The sequence below is a fragment of the Hyperolius riggenbachi genome, chromosome 10 (assembly GCF_040937935.1).
Source record: "Hyperolius riggenbachi isolate aHypRig1 chromosome 10, aHypRig1.pri, whole genome shotgun sequence".
In the NCBI taxonomy this organism is placed as follows: Eukaryota; Metazoa; Chordata; class Amphibia; order Anura; family Hyperoliidae; genus Hyperolius; species Hyperolius riggenbachi.
This window is the reverse complement of record NC_090655.1, coordinates 106,182,227-106,204,808: the sequence shown is the minus strand read 5'-3', so window position 1 is coordinate 106,204,808 and position 22,582 is coordinate 106,182,227. Positions and strand designations below refer to the sequence as shown.

Here is a 22,582-nt window from a genome sequence, read left to right as displayed (position 1 = left end):
AACAGCTTTTTAAACGCTAGTGATTTTGAAAAGCTCTTGCTAATGCAATGCTATGGGGGATTTTAACAAATCACGTCGCTCACAGTGTGAACACACACATAGGATAACATTAGCAAGAGCTTTTAAGATCACAAAGCACTTAGGTTGCAATCACAGTGGGACAGTGCGTTTTAATGCGACGTTAAAGTCGCAATGTGTCTGCGTTGAGAGGTAACGCACTGCAAGCAGTGAGTTGCCAAAACGCAACATTTTCAACGCAACTTTAATGTCACACTGTAAACGGCCCATAGGATTAACATTGCAGTGCGGTAAGCTGCGTTATAAGACTTTATAACGCAGCTCCACAATGTGGCACTGTGAGTGTCACCTTAGAGAAGCTCTTGTAGTGTGAACAAACCCAAACAGATGTCTGACTCAGAAACACCTGATCTGCATTTGCTTGTTCTATGGGTTAAAGTATTGGAGACAGAGGATCAGCAAGGCAATTGGTATTGCTTATAAGGAAAAAAATATGGCAGCCTCCAAAGCCCTCTCACTTTAGTTGTCCTTTAAAGGGATACTGTAGGGGGGTCGGGGGAAAATGAGCTGAACTTACCCGGGGCTTCTAATGGTCCCCCGCAGACATCCTGTGTTGGCGCAGCCACTCACCGATGCTCCGGCCCCGCCTCCAGTTCACTTCTGGAATTTCTGACTTTAAAGTCAGAAAACCACTGTGCCTGCACGCCCGTGTCCTCGCTCCCGCTGATGTCACCAGGAGTGTACTGCGCAGACACAGACCATACTGGGCCTGCGCTGTGCGCTCTTGATGACATCAGCGGGATCGAGGACACGGCAATGCAGGCGCAGTAGTTTTCAGACTTTAAAGTCTGAAATTCCAGAAGTGAACCGGAGGCGGGGCCAGAGCATCGGTGAGTGGCTGCGCCAACACAGGATGTCTGCGGGGGACCGTTAGAAGCCCCGGGTAAGTTCAACTCATTTTCCCCTGACCCCCCTACAGTATCCCTTTAAGTGAGTAAGGTTGGCTTCCCATGATGCTTCGCTCCTGAATATGAAAATTGTTTCTTTATGCCCATGAAAGCAAGGCTGCACATACAGAACTGCAGGTGTATAGTGAGCCTGTAGCTAATAAATTTTATGGAACCACATCACTCAAACATACATACAGCCTGTTTCTGACTTATTGACCCTCATCAGTGCATGGTATGGACTGATATAATTCTATGGGATAGATTTACAGTCAATTATATATTTTGTCTAATTAATTGTCTAATTAAGCAAAAAAAATGTTTAGTGTATTTCTACCTTTAGCACGATTATTTTACGATCCAACATAACCAATCAATCTTTCTCTATTGAAAGATGTGATTTATTGATCGCAGTGTTTAAAAATCTCCCTTGGACTTGCGATCAATTAGACTTTTTGACTTATTAAATCTCTGTTACAGAGCTGGACTCCCAAAACCACAATTCCCTCAGCTGTCTACTCCTGTATGGTGTTGAAGTGAACTTTACTTATTGTCTCCAACATCTTATTATTATTTAGTATTTATATAGCGCCGACATCTTCCGCAGCGCTGTACATAGTATATAGTTTAGTAACTAACTGTCCCTCAAAGGAGCTCACAATCTAATCCCTATCAGAGTCCTATGTCTACGTATGTATCGTGTAGTGTATGTATTGTAGTCTAGGGTCAATTTTAAGGGGGAGCCAATTAACTTATCTGTATGTTTTTTAGGATGTAGGAGGAAACCGGAGTGCCCGGATGAAACTCACACAGACACGGGGAGAACATGCAAACCCCTTGCAGATGTTGACCTGGCTGGGATACGAACCAGGGACCCAGCGCTGCAAGGCGAGAGCACTAACCACTACCACTAGAATGTTTTACTATTTTCCATTTGAGAAGTTTTGAAAATGAAAAACCTGTAGGCTTTGCTCACAGGGACACATTGTGCTGCATTGTGTCAGGCAATATCACCGCGTCGCTAACACAATACATTTATGGTAATGATACATTCATATTGGCGCATTAGCAGTGCAATGCAGTGAGTAGAGTTGGGCCGAACCTCCGATTTTAGGTTCGCGAACCGGGTTCGCGAACTTTCGCGGAACGTTCGGTTCGCGTTAAAGTTCGCGAACCGCAATAGACTTCAATGGGGATGCGAACTTTGAAAAAAAAAATAATTATGCTGGCCACAAAAGTGATGGAAAAGATGTTTCAAGGGGTCTAACACCTGGAGGGGGGCATGGCGGAGTGGGATACACGCCAAAAGTCCCCGGGAAAAATCTGGATTTGACGCAAAGCAGCGTTTTAAGGGCAGAAATCACATTGAATGCTAAATGACAGGCCTAAAGTGCTTTAAAACATCTTGCATGTGTATACATCAATCAGGTAGTGTAATTAAGGTACTGCTTCACACTGACACACCAAACTCACCGTGTAACGCACCGCAAACAGCTGTTTGTACTAGTGACGGCCGTGCTGGACTGGTGCGCACCATGGCGAGAGTGCAGGTTTTTGTGGCTTTACAGCCCATATGGTCGGCCTGGCTGATGTAGCTGAATGACAGAACAGTGACTGTCCAGCTGATCAAATTTGGTCTGACCACAATGAAGCAACGACCTTATTATCTTTTGTGTGCCCCCCGAGACACTCATCTAGGCGCCGGTCATTGCTTCATTGTGATACGCAAGCCCCTTCACCACGGCAAGGTAATGATCACGAAGGGGAATGGGCGCATGTACATGCCTTTTCTTTTGTTGTTGCAGCTGCCCTCAGTGCAGCCAGAAAAATTAGGCAGTCATGTACACGCACCATAAAAATTATTACAGCGGCCGCTGCTAGCAGCGGCCTAAAAAATTCAGCAATCCGCCTGGAGTCCCGGACCCTGTTGGTGGTGGCGGAGAAGGTAGTGAAGCGGCCTGCAGGCAGACATGCTGTGTGGAGGGACTGGGAGCGACTTAGTCTTTTTGGGGCAGGCCAGGCAGCCAGTCACACGGCGTGCAGGCAGAGATGCTGTGTGTGCGGGGACTGACTTAGTCTTGGGGCGGGCAGCAGCCCTCCGGGATCCATGCCTCATTCATTTTGATAAAGGTGAGGTACTTAACACTTTTGTGACTTAGGCGACTTCTCTTCTCTGTGACAATGCCTCCAGCTGCGCTGAAGGTCCTCTCTGACAGGACGCTTGCGGCAGGGCAGGAGAGAAGTTGGATGGCAAATTGGGACAGCTCTGGCCACAGGTCAAGCCTGCGCACCCAGTAGTTCAAGGGTTCCTCATCGCTGTTCACAGCAGTGTCTACATCCACACTTAAGGCCAGGTAGTCGGCTACCTGCCGGTCGAGGCGTTGGTGGAGGGTGGATCCGGAAGGGCTACGGCGAGGCGTTGGACTAAAGAACGTCCGCATGTCCGACATCACCATGAGATCGCTGGAGCGTCCTGTCTTTGACTGCGTGGACACGGGAGGAGGATTAGTGGCAGTGGTACCTTGCTGGCGTTGTGCCGTCACATCACCCTTAAAGGCATTGTAAAGCATAGTTGACAGCTGGTTCTGCATATGCTGCATCCTTTCCACCTTCCGGTGAGTTGGTAACAGGTCCGCCACTTTGTGCCTGTACCGAGGGTCTAGTAGTGTGGCCACCCAGTACAGCTCATTCCCCTTGAGGTTTTTTATACGGGGGTCCCTCAACAGGCAGGACAGCATAAAAGACGACATCTGCACAAAGTCGGATCCAGTACCCTCCATCTCCTCTTGCTCTTCCTCAGTGACGTCAGGTAAGTCAACCTCCTCCCCCCAGCCGCGAACAATACCACGGGAAGGTTGAGCAGCACAAGCCCCCTGCGACGCCTGCTGCGGTTGTTGTCCTGCCGCTGTCCCCTCCTCCTCCTCCTCCTCCTCCCCCAAAGAAACACCTTGCTCATCATCCTCTGAGTCTGACTCGTCTTCTGCACACGACCTCTCTTCTTCCTCCTCCTCCCCCCTCTGTGCTGCCGCAGGTGTTGAGGAAACAGCTGGGTCTGATGAAAATTGGTCCCATGCCTGTTCCTGCCGTAACGGTTCCTGGTCACGCTCATTCGCAGCTTCATCCGCCACTCTACGCACAGCACGCTCCAAGAAGTACGCGTAGGGAATTAAGTCGCTGATGGTGCCCTCACTGCGGCTCACCAGGTTGGTCACCTCCTCAAACGGCCGCATGAGCCTGCATGCATTTTTCATCAGTGTCCAGTTGTCGGGCCAGAACATCCCCATCTTCCCAGACTGTTTCGTTCTACTCCAGTTGTAGAGGTACTGGGTGACGGCTTTCTTCTGTTCTAGCAGGCGGGAGAACATGAGCAGGGTCGAGTTCCATCGAGTGGGGCTATCGCAAATGAGGCGTCTCACCGGCATGTTGTTTTTACGCTGAATTTCTGCAAATCGTGCCATGGCTGTGTAAGAGCGCCTCAAATGCCCACAGAACTTCCTGGCCTGCTTCAGGACATCCGCTAAGCCAGGGTACTTTGCCACAAATCTTTGAACCACTAGATTCATGACATGTGCCATGCAGGGTATGTGTGTCAGCTTCCCCATATGCAAAGCGGCAAGCAGATTGCTGCCGTTGTCGCACACCACGTTGCCTATCTCCAGGTGGTGCGGGGTCAGCCACTCATCCACCTGTTTCTTAAGAGCAGCCAGGAGAGCTGCTCCAGTGTGACTCTCCGCTTTGAGACAAGCCATGTCTAAGATGGCGTGACACCGTCGTACCTGGCATGCAGCATAGGCCCTGCGGAGCTGGGGCTGTGTAGCTGGAGAGGAGAACTGCCACTCAGCCAAGGAGGAGGAGGAGGACAGCGAAGAGCATGTAGCAGGAGGAGAGGAGGTGGCAGGAGGCCTGCCTGCAAGCCGTGGAGGTGTCACAATTTGGTCCGCCGCTTTCTGCTTGCCATCGTTCACCACCAGGTTCACCCAATGGGCTGTGTAGGTAATGTAGCGGCCCTGCCCGTGCTTGGCAGACCAGCCATCCGTGGTCAGGTGTACCCTTGACCCAACGCTCTTCGCAAGAGATGACACCACTTGCCTCTCAACTTCACGGTGCAGTTGGGGTATGGCCTTTCTCGAAAAATAAGTGCGGCCTGGCATCTTCCACTGCGGTGTTCCGATGGCCACAAATTTACGGAAGGCCTCAGAGTCCACCAGCCGGTATGGTAACAGCTGGCGAGCTAACAGTTCCGCCACGCCAGCTGTCAGACGCCGGGCAAGGGGGTGACTGGCCAAAAGTGGCTTCTTCCGCTCAAACATTTCCTTCACGGACACCTGACTGCTGCTGTGGGCAGAGGAGCAGGAACCGCTCAAGGGCAGAGGCGGAGTGGAGGAGGGTGCCTGTGAAGGTGCAAAGGAGAAAGCGGCAGATGCAGATGATGCACCTGAAGGAGGAAGAGGAGAAGGAGGGTGACTTTTCTTTTGTGTGCTGCTGCTGCTTTTGCTCAGGTGGCCATCCCATTGCTGTTTGTGCCTTTTCTCCAGGTGCCTTCGTAAGGCACTTGTCCCTACGTGAGTGTTGGCCTTTCCACGGCTCAATTTTTGTTGGCAGAGCGAACAGATGGCTTTGGTCCGATCTGAGGCACACACATTAAAAAATTTCCACACCGCTGAGCCACCCTGGGATGTGGGCACTATGGGGACCTCAGCAGCTGATGCTGAAGGGCAAGTTGGCTGGCTGTACATAGGTGGCGAAACATGGTGCCGGACTCTGCCACCAGCTGTTTCTGACGAAGAGCTGCCCCAGCTTCTTTCAGCAACTTCTCTCCTCCTACTACTCTCTGACTCCCCCTCTGAACTGTCCCCCTCTTCATCTCCTCTATTGGGAACATACAGAGGATCCCTATTACCGTCATCATCGTAGTCATCCTGCCCAGCTTCGCTTGCCTCAGACAAATCCAAACTTGCACCATCAGTAGGTCCTTCATCCTCCTGACACGTTACATCCATAGTGTTGCCGCGTAACTCAGACATATTAGCTGGTGAAAATTCATCTGGCTGTAACAACAATGGCTGTGCATCAGTGATTTCAACACTAAATAATTCTTGCGAAGTGTCAAATGCAGCGGAAGTGGTGCTAGTAGTAGCGCTGGTGGCTGAGCAAGATGAGGTGTTCTGTGTCGCTAAATACTCAACCACGTCCTGACAATCTTGGGAGGTGATGGGACGTGCCTTCTTCCGAGCACTGTACTGTGGGCCAGATCCACACGAAATTACATTTACACGACCTCGCGCAGACCTGCCGGGTGGCCTTCCTCTGCCTCTGCCACTACCTCTTCCTCTTCCTCTACCTGTTTTGTCCATATTGGGTATGCACGGAGTGGTATATCACACTGCGTGCACTCACGTAGGTAGGTGGGTTCACTTAACTGCACAGGTATGCGCACTGATGCGGTGGGTTCACTGAACAGAACAGGTATACAGTGGCGGGTTCACAGAACAGGTATACAGTGGCGGGTCCACTGAACAGAACAGGTATACAGTGGCGGGTTCACAGAACAGGTATGCAGTGGCAGGATCACTGAACACAATAGGTATGCAGTGGCGTGTTCACTAAACAGGTATACAGTGGCGGGTCCACTGAACAGAACAGGTATACAGTGGCGGGTCCACTGAACAGAACAGGTATACAGTGGCGGGTCCACTGAACAGAACAGGTATACAGTGGCGGGTTCACAGAACAGGTATACAGTGGCGGGTCCACTGAACAGAACAGGTATACAGTGGCGGGTTCACAGAACAGGTATGCAGTGGCAGGATCACTGAACACAATAGGTATGCAGTGGCGTGTTCACTAAACAGGTATACAGTGGCGGGTCCACTGAACAGAACAGGTATACAGTGGCGGGTCCACTGAACAGAACAGGTATACAGTGGCGGGTCCACTGAACAGAACAGGTATACAGTGGCGGGTTCACAGAACAGGTATACAGTGGCGGGTCCACTGAACAGAACAGGTATACAGTGGCGGGTTCACAGAACAGGTATGCAGTGGCAGGATCACTGAACACAATAGGTATGCAGTGGCGTGTTCACTAAACAGGTATACAGTGGCGGGTCCACTGAACAGAACAGGTATACAGTGGCGGGTCCACTGAACAGAACAGGTATACAGTGGCGGGTTCATAGAACAGGTATACAGTGGCGGGTCCACTGAACAGAACAGGTATACAGTGGCGGGTTCACAGAACAGGTATGCAGTGGCAGGATCACTGAACACAATAGGTATGCAGTGGCGTGTTCACTAAACAGGTATACAGTGGCGGGTCCACTGAACAGAACAGGTATACAGTGGCGGGTCCACTGAACAGAACAGGTATACAGTGGCGGGTCCACTGAACAGAACAGGTATACAGTGGCGGGTTCACAGAACAGGTATACAGTGGCGGGTCCACTGAACAGAACAGGTATACAGTGGCGGGTTCACAGAACAGGTATGCAGTGGCAGGATCACTGAACACAATAGGTATGCAGTGGCGTGTTCACTAAACAGGTATACAGTGGCGGGTCCACTGAACAGAACAGGTATACAGTGGCGGGTTCACTGAACAGGTATACAGTGGCGGGTCCACTGAACAGAACAGGTATACAGTGGCGGGTTCACAGAACAGGTATGCAGTGGCAGGTTCACTGAACACAACAGGTATGCAGTGGCAGGTTCACTGAACACAACAGGTATGCAGTGGCGGGTTCACTGAACAGGTATACAGTGGCGGGTCCACTGAACAGAACAGGTATACAGTGGCGGGTCCACTGAACAGAACAGGTATACAGTGGCGGGTCCACTGAACAGAACAGGTATACAGTGGCGGGTTCACAGAACAGGTATACAGTGGCGGGTCCACTGAACAGAACAGGTATACAGTGGCGGGTCCACAGAACAGGTATGCAGTGGCAGGATCACTGAACAGGTATGCAGTGGCAGGATCACTGAACAGGTATGGAGTGGCAGGATCACAGTACAGGTATGCAGTGGGCTGAGGGCTCACTGAACAGAACAGGTATGCAGTGGCAGGATCACTGAACAGGTATGGAGTGGCAGGATCACAGTACAGGTATGCAGTGGGCTGAGGGCTCACTGAACAGAACAGGTATGCAGTGGCAGGATCACTGAACAGGTATGCAGTGGCAGGATCACTGAACAGGTATGGAGTGGCAGGATCACAGTACAGGTATGCAGTGGGCTGAGGGCTCACTGAACAGAATAGGTATGCAGTGGCAGGATCACTGAACAGGTATGCAGTGGCAGGATCACTGAACAGGTATGCAGTGGCAGGATCACAGTACAGGTATGCAGTGGCAGGATCACAGTACAGGTATGCAGTGGGCTGAGGGCTCACTGAACAGAACAGGTATGCAGCCAGGAAGAAGTTAAGCCTAACTAATCTTTCCCTATATGAGAGACTGCAGCAGCTCGCCCTACTCTCACTAATGCAGGCACACGAGTGGCCGTAATGGCCGCCGCTGCCTGCCTTATATAAGGGGGGGTGGGGCTCCAGGGGCTAGTGTAGCCTAATTGGCTACACTGGGCCTGCTGACTGTGATGTAGAGGGTCAAAGTTGACCCTCAGTGCATTATGGGGCGAACCGAACTTCTTCCGCAAAAGGTTCGCGTGCGGTACCCGCACGCGAACCACCTACGTTCGCGCGAACCACGTTCGCCGGCGAACCGTTCGGCCCAACTCTAGCAGTGAGGTGGTATCTGTCAGCATAAAGTGATGCATGCAGTGCAGTATCGCATTAAACATGTGTTAACAGTTGCAACGAAGCCTGCGTTATATGACCTGTATGCTTTGCACCTCCGCTGTGGTCTGCTTTTACAGGCTACGCACTGCAACGTGTCCCTGTGAATGTACCCTTCATCATAACAATAAAACTGCATTTATTTATAATTAAATCATGACACTGAGCTAGTTGTTGATATATCTCACTATGCCCTAAAGGTGGCCATACACTAGTCGATTTGCCATCAGATTGACCAACAGATAGATCCCTCTGTGATCGAATCTGAACAGAGAGGGATCGTATGGCTGCCTTTACTGCAAACAGATTGTGAATCGATTTCAGCATGAAACCAATCACAATCTGTGAAGCTGCCGCTAACCCTCCCCCCCCCCTTCCGCACACATTACCTGATCCGGCCAGCGCGAGTCCACTGGTCTCCACTGTCTTCTTCTCCGCTGGGTTCCGGACCAGCTGGCTTCACTTCACGTCCGGGAAAGTTTAAACAGTAGAGGGCGCTCTACTGTTTAAACTTCCTGCCGGGACAGGAAGTTCAATGAAGCCTGCCGGACTCGGAGCCCAGCGGAGAAGAAGACAGCGGAGACCGGGGGGACTCACGCCGGCCGTAGCAGGTAATGTATTGCCGCTGTATTGCGTCGGTCATCGGGCATTCGAACGCCGCTATCGACGCACTCCTGACCCGCCGGCGATCGAGCAAAATCTTCCCCACGGATGGATCGACGGGAACGATTGATTTTGGACGGAAATTGATCGTTCTGTCAGCGTTTGCGCAACGATTTCACAGCAGATTCGATCAGTGATTGAATCTGAAATTCGTTAGGTTATGGGCCCCTTAAATCAGTGTTTCTCAAACCTGTCCTTGTGACTCCCTAACGGTGCATGTTTTGCAGGCAGCCTCACCTATGCACAGGTGGGGTAATTAGTGTCTCAGGTGGGTGGATTCCATGTAGCCGAGATACTAATTACCCCACCTGTGCATAGCTGAGGCTGCCTGAAAAACCTGCACCGCTGGGGAGTCACAAGGACAGGCTTGAGAAACACTGCCCTAAATAGCCACGCTAAATTGACAGAGAATCAAGAGTCTCATCTCAAATCCCCAAATGAGAGTCTGTACAACATAAAAATATTCCATTCATGCTCCATAGAATTAGGAGCTCTTCTTGATATCTGGATAGCATTCCTTAAATAAAAACAAAGGCATAAAAAATGCCTCATAGGGCACCTGTGTAAACACTCCAACAGGACCCCCAAAGCCAAACCAAGAAGTACCTGTGCATTTAGGGGGTGTTGTAATATGTAAAATATGTGAACTGTCATACCTCCCCCATAGGGATTAAGCTCACCAAAATGGATTACCTTCTAAATACTGAGATGAACTGAATTACACTTGTATGCTGACTGAGCCTTCTTTTGCTATAAAGCACAAACATGCCTTTTTCTTGTGCATTTTTCTATACAATTTTGTAGCGCGTTTTCAGATCCCATTCAGTTAGACTAAGTGGAAATACGCTCCAATGCAGCAAGTGGAATTTGCAAGTGCATAGGATAGGATCACACTACTGGGAATGGGACATTGTATCGGAAGCGTCCTGATCTTGCAATTTTCCAAACGCTGCATTCTGAAAACTGCATTGAAACGCATGGAATGGAAAAGGCCCTGGGCTGTATTGGATGATCCTAGAAACTTTCCAAGAATATATGTGAGAAATATATATATACGAAACTAGTGCATATACAAAGGGAAAGATTCTTGAAGTAGAGTGCCGCCATAGTTTGGGCACCTAAGGAGCCCAAACTTAGCATCACCGAGGACAGCACAATAGCGGTGATGGAGTTGTGCTGCTTTGGAGCAGAGCCCTATAGTGACAATGGTAGCAGCAGGGACACAGGTTAGTGGCGTTGTTAGTGTTAGGTGTAGGTAGGGGATAGGTTGGTGTTAGATATAGATGCAGGAAAGGTTAGGTTATTAACATGCAGAACCTTTAGATGTACACAATATTATGGCTGATGTGGGTTACAGCCTCCCCCCCCAGTACAGGCACTCCTAGGTTTACAACACACCTTTAAAAGTACAAGCACTCCATGGTTTAAACCCCTCTCCCCCTCAAAGTACAGGCACTCCTTGGTTTACTACCCCCCTCAGAGTACAGGCACTCCTTAGGCCGGTTACACACTCAAAACGTGCAGGAGAACGGCTCCTGCAGGCGTTGCGGCATGTCGTCGGGAATCTGCGGTGCGACGCTGAGTAGCGGCGGTAGTAGTTAATTTACCCGAAGGGGAAGCGGCGATTACCGACGATAAAATGCGCCGGGATGCGTCGTACCGCAACGCATCGAAATGCAGCGTCGGGTGTGAAAGGTAAAATGAAAGTCTATGGACTTTCCTTTTACCTTGGTTAACGCAAAGTATAGACTTTGCGGTAAAACGCCGAAAGAGGGCTCTGGTGTGAAGGAGCCCTTAGTTTACAACCCCCCTCAGAGTACAGGCACTCCTTATCCTTAGTTTACAACCCCCCCACCAGAGTACAGGCACTCCTTAGTTTACCCCCCCCCCCACACACACACACACACACACAGTACAGGCACTCCTTAGTTTACAACCCCCCTCACAGTACAGGCACTCCTTAGTTTACAACCCCCCTCAGAGTACAGGCACTCCTTAGCTTACAACCCCCCTCAGAGTACAGGAACTCCTTAGTTTACCCCCCCCCCCCCCAACAGTACAGGCACTCCTTAGTTTACAACCCCCCTCACAGTACAGGCACTCCTTAGTTTACAACCCCCCTCAGAGTACAGGCACTCCTTAGCTTACAACCCCCCTCAGAGTACAGGCACTCCTTAGTTTACCTCCCCCCCCCCCCCCCCAGTACAGGCACTCCTTAGTTTACAACTCCCCTCAGAGTACAGGCACTCCTTAGTTTACAACCTCCCTCAGAGTACAGGCACTCCTTAGCTTACAACCCCCCTCAGAGTACAGGAACTCCTTAGTTTACAACTCCCCTCAGAGTACAGACACTTCTTAGTTTACAACCTCCCTCAGAGTACAGGCACTCCGTAACTTACAACCCCCCTTAGAGTACAGACACTCCTTAGCTTACAACCCCCCTCAGAGTACAGGCACTCCTTGGTTTGGCTTTTGGGGTCTTTGTTGCAAAGTTAACAGAGGATCTCCATGCTTCATTACTTTAAAAATGATATCTAGTACTAGTAGTACACTGTTAATGTCTTGGGGGCTGATTCAAAAAGCTTTTCTGTTGAATTATTTTACGTCACTTATTAACTCACAATTTATCGCTCCTTTGATGACTTAACTCATGATTTCTCTCTCCTTGACTGACTTCACGTATTGTTTTGGTTTACCTCTTCTTATTTCATGATTTATCTCACTTTATCTGTTTATCTCATGAATTATCTCTCCTTATTTGTTTAATTCATGAATGAGCTCTCCTTATTTATCTCCTGCATTTGCTCTCCTTACAGTTAAAGGTAAAAATAATTAAGCTTTATGCATTAACCTCTTGATGATGTACAGTGAAAGACTACACTATATGGGTGTTACATCTGTACTATTACAGTGCCTCTTCCGTAGTTAAAATTGTAATCATTAATCATTAATTAAAATGTACTTCCAACTAAAATATACTGTACTAATGTGTTTTTTCATCAAGATGTCAGTAAAAAATGTCTTTGTAATTTCTTAGATCTTAGGCCAATACAAAGGAAATTGAAAGGTTGGCAACACTGGATGCAGTCTCATACATATATATATATATATATATATATATATATATATACATATATATATATATATATATATATATATATATATATATATATATATATATATATCACATATCACCCCTCCCTTTCTGACATTTACCTATTTAGCTACTCTCTCTCTCCCTCCATCTCTATTCCATAATTTCTCCCTCCTTTCTCCTCCTCTCCCTCCTTACTATTCCCCGTATCTCTGTAGTTGGTATTTATCAATGCCTTTTACCCCCCCTCATCCCCCTCCCCCTCTTGTGTTTATATATACCCCAGGTTTCTCTCTCTCTCCCTCTTTCTCTGTCTCCTTCTCTACTATTTCATCTCTCTCTGCCGGGTCTCCTCTCTCTTATTTATTATTTGCACACTTACACCATTTAATTACTATTTCTCTCTCTTTCCTTTCCTAATTCATTAGTATTTTCTGCACGCTTCTATGTCTCTCTACTCTCTCTGGTCTTTATCCCCGTGTTCCTCCTTTTCTGTTATTTGCACACCATGCACCCTCTAATACCTCTGTATAACCCTACCTTATTCGTATCCCCTGCACCCCCTCTTTCTCATATTCCCACCCACATTTATTCTATGCACCTCTACCCCCCCCCCCCCCCCCATCTCACTTTTACCTATACCGTCCATCTCACTCTTACACTTTCTCCATGTCTTTCCCTCTATTCCCCCTTTCTGGTCTCTGTGCTCCATTTTCAATCTTTTATTTAAACCTTTTATTTGCACCCCTTTTACGTTTTAATCTCTATCTCTCTCTCTCTGTCTATTTTTCTGCTTCCTTTATCACACTAATTCTCACTCTGAGTTTTACCTATCACCCATATTTCACCCCTGTTTCTCCCTCTATTCCCTCTCTCATGCTTGCTGGTCTTTAGATTTCTCACCTCCTTCTTCTATGCCAGCCCCTTTTCTCTCCTCCACTCTCTCTCTCTCTCATAGCATCATAGGATTGCCGTGATTCAAACATTAGAATGAATGACATCAATAGCATCAAAACCTCAACAACCAATCAGATTTACACTTTCAGCAGCTTCCAATGCATTCAGCTTTAGAAACTCAATTCTTACTGGTATTTATATACATTGAAACAAAACAACCCAAAGGCTAAGCTTACGGAATAGTCTCCAGTTCATAAAGTTACACTACAGAGATGCTCCCTTAATTACAAGGTATTAAACATAGCTGTATGGGATATATTTTGTAATAATGTCATTAATAATAGTAATAATAATAATAACAATAATAATGTATTTTCCTACAATAATGACAGTGCCTGCTGCCAGCATTACATCCCATTGCTCCTTATATACTAATAAGACCAAACACGTTCAATAGAAAATATAATCCTACCATCCTTTATGCAGTAAGCATGAAGAAGAATGAATGAATTAAATCTACTGCAATTGATACCATTACAGATTGTTACAAATACTCGATAAAGCAAATTATGCTATTTTTATGCATTAATTGCACAGCAACCAAAATCCCTCAGGTAATCAGATAAAGTGGAATAATAAGATGGGGAAGGCCCCTTTAAGAGATGAAGCTAGATGTCTCTGTTGGCATTTCCTCTATTTTGTGCCCACAATTGAGGGAATTGACGACCAGAATAACAAAAATTAAATAAAATTACACTAAAGTAGAACAGAAATGTGTGAGAAATACACACACACACATATATCCTTAATTTAAAATATTTCTAGTTTTGTTTTGTAAAATATTTCAATTGTTTTGTACATATTAATATCAAATAATTTATATTATAATAGTAACAACATCAATAATAATAATAATAATAATAACAATAATAATAATAAAATAACGCCAACTGAAATACACGCAGGATGGAATGGACATGCCTGGCTATTAAAATCTAAAATAACCCCCCCCCCAAAAAAAAATAATACTAATATGATTTCAAATAACTTAAAGGCCAATTTTATCTATCAGTGTATTTTTCGTCCTGCAATAAAGCGACGCAGGCAGCAGGAGCTGTTTATTCTCGTCTAGTCAGGCCTTTGTTATTGGTTCTGTTCTGCATCCTGAGTGTGTGTTTTCCAAGATATACGGTGGCTTTAATGATGTCTCATATTTTCTATAAGATGAGCTGTTATTCAGTGGCCTCTGGAATAGAGGTGAGTTTCTATGTGTCTCTAGGTGTTAGGAGAGCATCACTGGGATTATATAGCAGAGTCTCGCCTATCTGTCTCCCCGTCTGGCAGTCCGTCTGTCTGTCCATCATAGTCCACTGGCCCCATCCCATTTCACAGTCCAGAGTGACACACAAACAGCCCAGAATTTCATCACACTCTATTGAGATAATTATATCAAAAGCATCTGTCTCTTCTCAAAAATAAAATAAATGGAACATTGTGGTAGATGTAAATGAAGTCAAATACTAAATATATAGTGATATCAACATTTATATTAAAACCCTGAATGTTTCTATGCTTCATAAATACACCTGGTACCCCAAAATGACCATCTTCAACGAAAAGATAAAATAAAACACATTTAAAATAAGGATAAATCACAGAATCAAACAATAACAATAGGATAGCAAAAAAAAAAATACATAAAAAATAAAATAAAAAGCTAGTTAAAGTGAATATGCTTCTGAGGGACCCTCAGGTTTTAATATCGTGACCAATCATCAGTGAAAGCTTGCCACAGCAGAATGATACAAAATAACATTCACAACTAAATCACTAGAAAGAAGGAGAAATGCAAAAAAGAAAACTAGAAAAATAAAGAAACATGCAGAATATGACAAAAGCAAAAAGATAAAAAAGGGCATATATATATATATATATATATATATATATATATATATATATATATATATATATATATATATAAAACTATGTATAATATATATATATACACTACATATATATATGCACGCTCATCCTTTTTTTCTTACCTGTCATCCACAATTCATTTCTTTTCTTTCTCTTTTTTTGTGACAAACACACCAGCACCTCGATATTGTTAGACGGGAGAAAATCAAAACAAAAGCCACAACATGACAAAAAAAACCTGTATTTGCTGTTATTTTAGTTTTTGCTTTCGTACCTTGCATTATCCTGATTCAATAAAGGCTGACTGTTGTGTGTGTGTAATGTAATTTAAAAATATATATGGCCAAACAAATGATAGGGGGGAGAAAGTGACAAGTGCATTAGGCATTATAATTCAGCTGGGCTCCACCTACCAGCAGTGCCTGGTAATTAATGGAGCTCCCAGCCTGAAAACGCCTGCATAAGGCAGGGAGAGGCAACGAGAGAGCGAGAGACATGCCATTGGAGATAATTGATTACATCCCAATCAACAATAACTTGTTAGCCATAGTCAATGTATCAGCCTCTCAGTTTTTTCACTCTCTCTCCCCGATTGAAGGATGAGTGCAAGTTGGAAGTAGTCTGAGTGGAGAAGCAAGAAGGGAGATTTCTTTCAAGCTGTAACTGAAGGTTCCTGGACAATAGTGCAAAAAAGTCATCTTCGAATCACGGTGGTGGAAACCTTAATGCTCAGTCACACCTCCCTCCCCCCTTTTTAAATTCCTTTTAACCTTGCACAGTGAGCCTTGCACGCTTTCAAGAAGACAGCAAGGAGAAGAGACCTTGGAGTTCTGCAGAGAACTTTTTTTTTTTCTTTTACAAACTCTCGCCTTTGTGAGGCTTAAAATGACATCCAAAGAAGAGGCAAAGACATCGTCTGTGGAGGAGAGAAGGAGAAATGCTCTGGACCACTTGCCACCTCCTGCTAACTCCAACAAGCCTCTGACTCCCTTTAGCATTGAGGACATCCTGAACAAGCCGTCAGTGAGGAGAAGTTACACCATCTGTGGGACAACTCACCTACTGTCTTCTTCTGAAAAGCCTCCTCCCGCAGGGCTACCTCTGTCCAGCAGAGCCTTGCTGTCCCAGACCTCACCTCTATGTGCACTGGAGGAATTGGCCAGCAAGACCTTCAAAGGTCTGGAAGTCAGTGTCCTACAAGCTGCTGAAGGTAAGAACCAGGTCTTTTTCTGTATTAAAACAGCCCAATATCACATTAAGTTGTAATATTTTTTCACAGCCTATCTTAGTTATTTTTTTCTTTTTTATGTCCAGTATATTTTAGCTAAAAAAATATTAAAGTTGAAATGAAAGTTTTGTTTTATATGCAGAGTTCTTTATTATTACAACTTCAAAGTAAAATAGAGATACAAAAAAATAGAATAAAAAATGTGTTTATTTTTTACCAATGAAAATGTTAGGTAGAATTGTTTAGATATTTTTTTTTATAAATTAATGATAAAATAATGTCTTTTCAGGACGAGATGGGATGACCATTTTTGGCCAGAGACAGACCCCTAAAAAGAGGAGGAAGTCCAGAACAGCTTTTACAAACCACCAAATTTATGAGTTGGAGAAAAGATTTTTATACCAAAAGTACCTGTCTCCCGCTGACCGAGACCAAATAGCCCAGCAACTGGGACTGACCAATGCCCAGGTGATCACCTGGTTCCAGAACCGCCGAGCTAAGCTCAAAAGAGATTTGGAGGAAATGAAAGCAGATGTAGAGTCAGCCAAAAAACTCAGCCCAACTACAGTGGAAGCAGTGCTGACCATTTCAGAACTGGACGATAGCGAATCTAGGAGCAGCAGCACCAAAAGCATGACCACATCACCCCATAGACACCTCCAACTATCACCCTCCTCTCCACTCACAGATCAGCACACAAGCAAAGAATGCTCGGAGGACGAAGAGGACGTGGAAATTGATGTTGATGACTGACTTCTGTTTTTTTTTTTAAACTATAAACCATATAAACAAAAATGACTAAAATGAGAACAAGATTGGACAGTATTTTTATGCTGCGCTTGTTTCACAAAACAGTTCTCAAATACCATACCTTACATCCAAGAGCAGTTTTTCTTTTCAATCAAAGCAATAAGTAATATAACAAAGACTTAAATTACTACGGCTGCCCAATCAGGTAGTTTTTGTGTTTTTTTTATTATTATTATTACAAATATTAATATTATTTTTTTGGAATGGTGCAATTGTGGATGGCTTCTGTAAAAAAACAAAAAAACATTTAAACATTTTAAGCTCTTTTTTTAACCTCTCAAATTATATACACAACATACACATTAAGAAATACCAGTTATATTTTAGCACAATTTTATTTATCTATTTTTCATACTTTTCTTGCATGTAAGCACAATTTTTTTTCTTTAAGAAATATTTTCCTATGGTTATTTTTCTTTTCAGTTTTTTTCCCCATTTCATGTGTATGCTAATTTTCCTGATTTTCTATTATCAAATGCGTTTTTGGGAGACCATTTCTATCTCCTTATACCATTTAGAATATATTTTTTTCTCTGTTACAATATGCTTTTTTAAAACAATCCTACCTTTCCTAATATTAATATGAAGAAGGTCAAAACATAACTATTTTTACTTGTTTTTAGAAATGTTTTGCATGATACAGACAAGACAATGAAATAAGATGGCAGAAAAAATAAATTATATTAATTCTAAATGTACAGAAAAATGTTTGTTAGAAATGTAAAGAAAAAAACATTAAAAATTGTAAAGGCCTGCTATTTAAGACTCAGCACCAGAAAAAGTGCTGGTTTGTTTACCTAATTTGGGTATTGTACAGATATTCTTTTTTTTCAAAGCCAATAAAATAAATTAAATTTTAATAGTACTTCTAATCTATTATACATTATATTGTATTCATGCTCTCTTCTCTTGATAATAATTTTGCAGTTATCGAGGATACATGCATGCATAACAAGATAGATAGATAGATATCTAAAACATACATTCCTGTAGAAAAAAGGACATTATCAGAAAGAGAAAAATATATGTCATGGTGTAAGTGACAGTTCAACACACCTTAAATAATATTCTCAAAAAAATAAATTCGTTTTTAGTAATCACTTTTTATTTTTTATTAATTCCCCCCACTTCTCTGAGAACAGTTATTTTACTTCCAAAGTGTGCCTTGCCTTTTTGACCTAGTAATGCACGTTTTGCTTTTCTTTGCAAAATTTATGTGAGAAGTTCAAATCTGTTGGCGTGATGCAAGTGTATATGTGTGTGTGGGGAGGGGGGTTGTATGTAAAAGGGAGAAAAAGTGAGTTTTGGGCCAGTTTCTCCGAGGCTATATAAATCTCTCTCCCTCTTTGAAAATGGATGGGGCTATAATTTTAGCGTAAAGCATGGAAACTGGGGACAAATGAGTCCCCTTCCCTGATGTGACAAGTGACAATGGCCCGTGTACAGCCTCCTGCAGCTCTCAATGCTGAGACAAGCGTGGCCCTTCAGCGGAGAAGAGGAAAGCGTTTGGAAGCCATATGGTTTGTGAATTTTCTTCACAATTTTTAGACAATTTGATGGATTGGGTTAACCCTGCTCGAGACTGTTTAACTCCACTTTACAAAGGCGGTAATGAATACATGGCTCTCCTAAGCGGGGGCATCTGTGCTGTTTGCTGGCATTCTGAGCAAGTCTATGAATGACAATGAAATCCACTTTTCCCGCATTAGCTCTGTAGCTTGGACAAAACCGCTTTACCCCTTCTTTTTTGGGGGGTGGGAAGAAGGATAGATTTGACTTTTGTCCAGATTTAAGTGTATTTCCCCCCTACATAGCCCTAAATCCCCCAGTTGTTTTATGCTGTGTAAAGTGTGACTTTTATGCCGGGGTCTAGTTAAAGGCTTTTTTATTTGTTTTCTTTTTCTTTTATTTTGTTCCCCCCCTCTTTGGCTTTCATCCCTTTGTTTTAGAGGGGTTTAATGAGGCTGAAAACACTCAGATTCAATGGAGTCAAAGAGGAGAAAAGAGAGAAAGGAGTCGAGTTAATTTGGGTTAGTGCTTTTGTCTGGAATATGCGGGGAATTAGATGGATGAACGACTGATACAATGAAGGCACTCAAGTTTACCACACGTGGCAAAGCCTCGGCTAATATACCCATTCAGCACAAAATACTACTGTGCACTGGCTGCTAACTAGCTCCAAGGGATGCTGTGCATGCATGCTCCATGGCCACACACTGCAAGCTTTCTCCTACCAAGTAACAATAACATATTAACAAACATATATGTAAAGCTTGCAGTGTGTGTCTATGGAGCACACACACTCCATATATATGCGTATAAATATATATATATATATAGCTATGAATATGCTTTGTAATGCAGCTCAGCTAATAAGATCTCTGCCATGTACTGGAGTTGTATTTAAGGCCTGCATGTCCGTATGGATACATTTATTGTACAATTAGTAAAGTATATTGATGCCTATCTCCTTAAAAAGAAAAAAAAAAGAAAATAAAATATATATATATATATATATATATATATATATATATATGTATATATATATATTATATATATATATATATATATATATATATATATATATATATATATATATATATATATATATATATTATATATATATATATATATATATATATATATATATATATATATATCATATTTATGTGGCAGACAAAATGTTCTATATAATATTTATATATATATACATACACATATATATATATATATATATATATATATATATATATATATATATATACATACACATATATATATACATACACATATATATATATATATATATATATATACATCAAAAGTATAATGTGAAATAATATAATGTGAAAGACTAGAGGGAATATAATATATAATTCAGGTACAGATTTCACGCTGATCTGTAGTTGTCTATGTCTAACAGTGTTCCTGTTGTAGTGATGATGTGTTTACATGGAGAGAGAATTATTACAAAGTGAATATAAGACCATAATATGATATATAATTTAGGTGCAGCTATCATGCTGATCCGTAGTTCTGTGTCTCCCAGTCCCCATGTAGTGATGAGTAGTGAGGTTCCGCCCAGCGTCACTGTGATATTTGGGCATTAGCAGTAGCGGGCCGATGATGACAGGCCAGTCAATGCACACAGCCGTTCTTTGTGAAAGCCTTTCTCACTTGATATACTATCGATTTCCATTGAATGGAGTGAGCTGGAAGAAGAGGGAGCCGGTGTGTGTACCCAGACATCCGAAGATTTGCCATTATCGATCCCAGCGATGTCAGTATAAAAAGTTGTAATGCGCCAGGCATGCATTTATTCTAGTGGATCATAATGTCTACCCGTGTGGATGACCCAAGAGCACACTTGTAATTAAATTTCTGCCTGTCTGGAGCAATAGCTGAGGTGTGTGTGGGGCTGTGGGCTGAGTTGTGGAGCCCAGATAAACGTGCAGTGGATGTAACAAGCAGGTGTTCCCGTGTCTAAGCTCAGTGATGTGAATATATCTCTGCTTCACATCTTAACTCATCCTTGGCGCGTAGCATGTTTAGCATTTGCATTGGGATTTGAGGCTCATAAATGTATAAGATTTCCTCTGGCATTAAGGGGATGTCTAGGGAGTCTTGCCAAGTCAACTCTTTGGTGCTGGCAGCAGACCCCACACACAAACACCCATTTGTCTGCATTTTATCTGCTTCCCACCCCTGTATCTACTACTCCACGGTACCTTCACACAGAACCAGAGTAGAGCTATAGGAGGCAAGCCAGAGAACACCGTACATAGCCCAGAGCAACTGTCAGATACAATTTTCCAGCCTTCTGCTTTACTGTACCTAAAGTGTAATCTGATTGGTTGTTATGGGTTATAGCATATCACCATTTATTATGAGAAAAGCCCAATATGCATTTAAAACTTAGTTTACATGGAGGTTTTCACAGCATTAAAACACGAAATTTACCGCACCTCAGATGAGACTTACATTACACGCCAATGTTGCAGGGAAACAAAGTAAACACAGGAAGTGGCATTCGGTCACTACACAATGATAGGTGACACGTGCAAGGTGGCCAAATGCCCCATCGTACATACACAAGCCTATCTACGGTGTTTTTGAGCCATTAGTATATCTGGTTTAGAGACCTGAAAAAAGCAAACATGTACAAGTACTGTATTTATCTTCTTTTCCAAACATTTAGACTCATTTTCCACTCTATGCGCATTGCTGCGTTTTGCAGATCGCTCACAAATGCAAGGGCACCGTGGCTGTCATTGGAATCGCAGTGCCCCATTTCCACTGCTGCGATTTGATTTTTACTGCAAACGTAGTGTGTTCTGCATTTTATTGTGTTTGCGTTTCAGTTAAAGTCAATAGGAGTGCAAGAAAAATTGCATAACAAACACATAATAAACACTACAGTATATGGTTTTCTTCCACTTTTCCTGTTTTGTTTTTCCCCTGATGAATTGTAGAAAAAAAATGCAAATGCAATTGCACCATAAAAATGAACAATCACGCTAAATTACACTGAAAACCACATGGCTTAATTCAGACAGAAAAAATAGCAATTGCATTACATTTGTGATGAAAACTTAAATAAAAGCCTTTAAAGTTGCAGGTCAGAAGGTTGAGAATTTCAGTAAGTGGAATGATTGTTGCTTACAGTGTGCCCTTCACTGCCTTTTTACATGAGAAAGGAACCGGCCATCCCAGTCATTTTTGTACAGGTCTTATGGTTGCCTCACAACCATAGGTGGAGCAGATGCCCATCCACCCGCTACTTCTGGGGAATAAATGGGCCCTTAGGCCTGGTACCCATAGGCCAACATTTTGGGCAGCTAAATGATCTGATGATTCCCTGATCAGAAGCTAATGCCAAATCAAAGTACACACATCTACAATGGCTGTTCCTTTTAGTCTTTGGCTACATAGTGTCCCTAAAAACATTCACCAATACACATAGTACAACATGTGTACAATCAATCAATACTTACTGTCATGTCTGGTTGCTCAACAGGTGGTAAAAATACCCAGTAATTGGCTCTTTGTGATTGGTCTGTAGAATAACTTACTTCTGATTATTGGCTTGTGTGTACTTTGCCTTAGTAAACCTTTTCATTGATCCTCGTAGCGAGGTGGATAGCAGTCTGATCTGGATCAATCACTTACTGATTAAAAATCGATTTTGGGGTAGTGATCTGTATCCCCTA

The 22,582-nt window shown here is 43.6% G+C and overlaps 1 protein-coding gene across 1 annotated transcript; it reads left to right on the top strand.

Annotated features, from left to right (window-relative positions):
• Positions 1-15,808: 15,808 nt before the first annotated feature.
• Positions 15,809-17,370, top strand: LBX1 (ladybird homeobox 1). Its single transcript, XM_068255326.1, has 2 exons — positions 15,809-16,544; positions 16,852-17,370. Exons 1-2 carry the CDS (start codon positions 16,220-16,222, stop codon positions 17,313-17,315), a joined length of 789 nt encoding a protein of 262 aa, XP_068111427.1. The 5' UTR covers positions 15,809-16,219; the 3' UTR covers positions 17,316-17,370.
• Positions 17,371-22,582: the final 5,212 nt, after the last annotated feature.

Coding starts and splice junctions, on each gene's coding strand:
- LBX1 (XM_068255326.1), top strand. CDS start 16,220: ATGACATCCAAAGAAGAGGCAAAGACATCGTCTGTGGAGGAGAGAAGG. Junction 16,545..16,851: donor TGTCCTACAAGCTGCTGAAG/GTAAGAACCAGG, acceptor ATGTCTTTTCAG/GACGAGATGGGATGACCATT.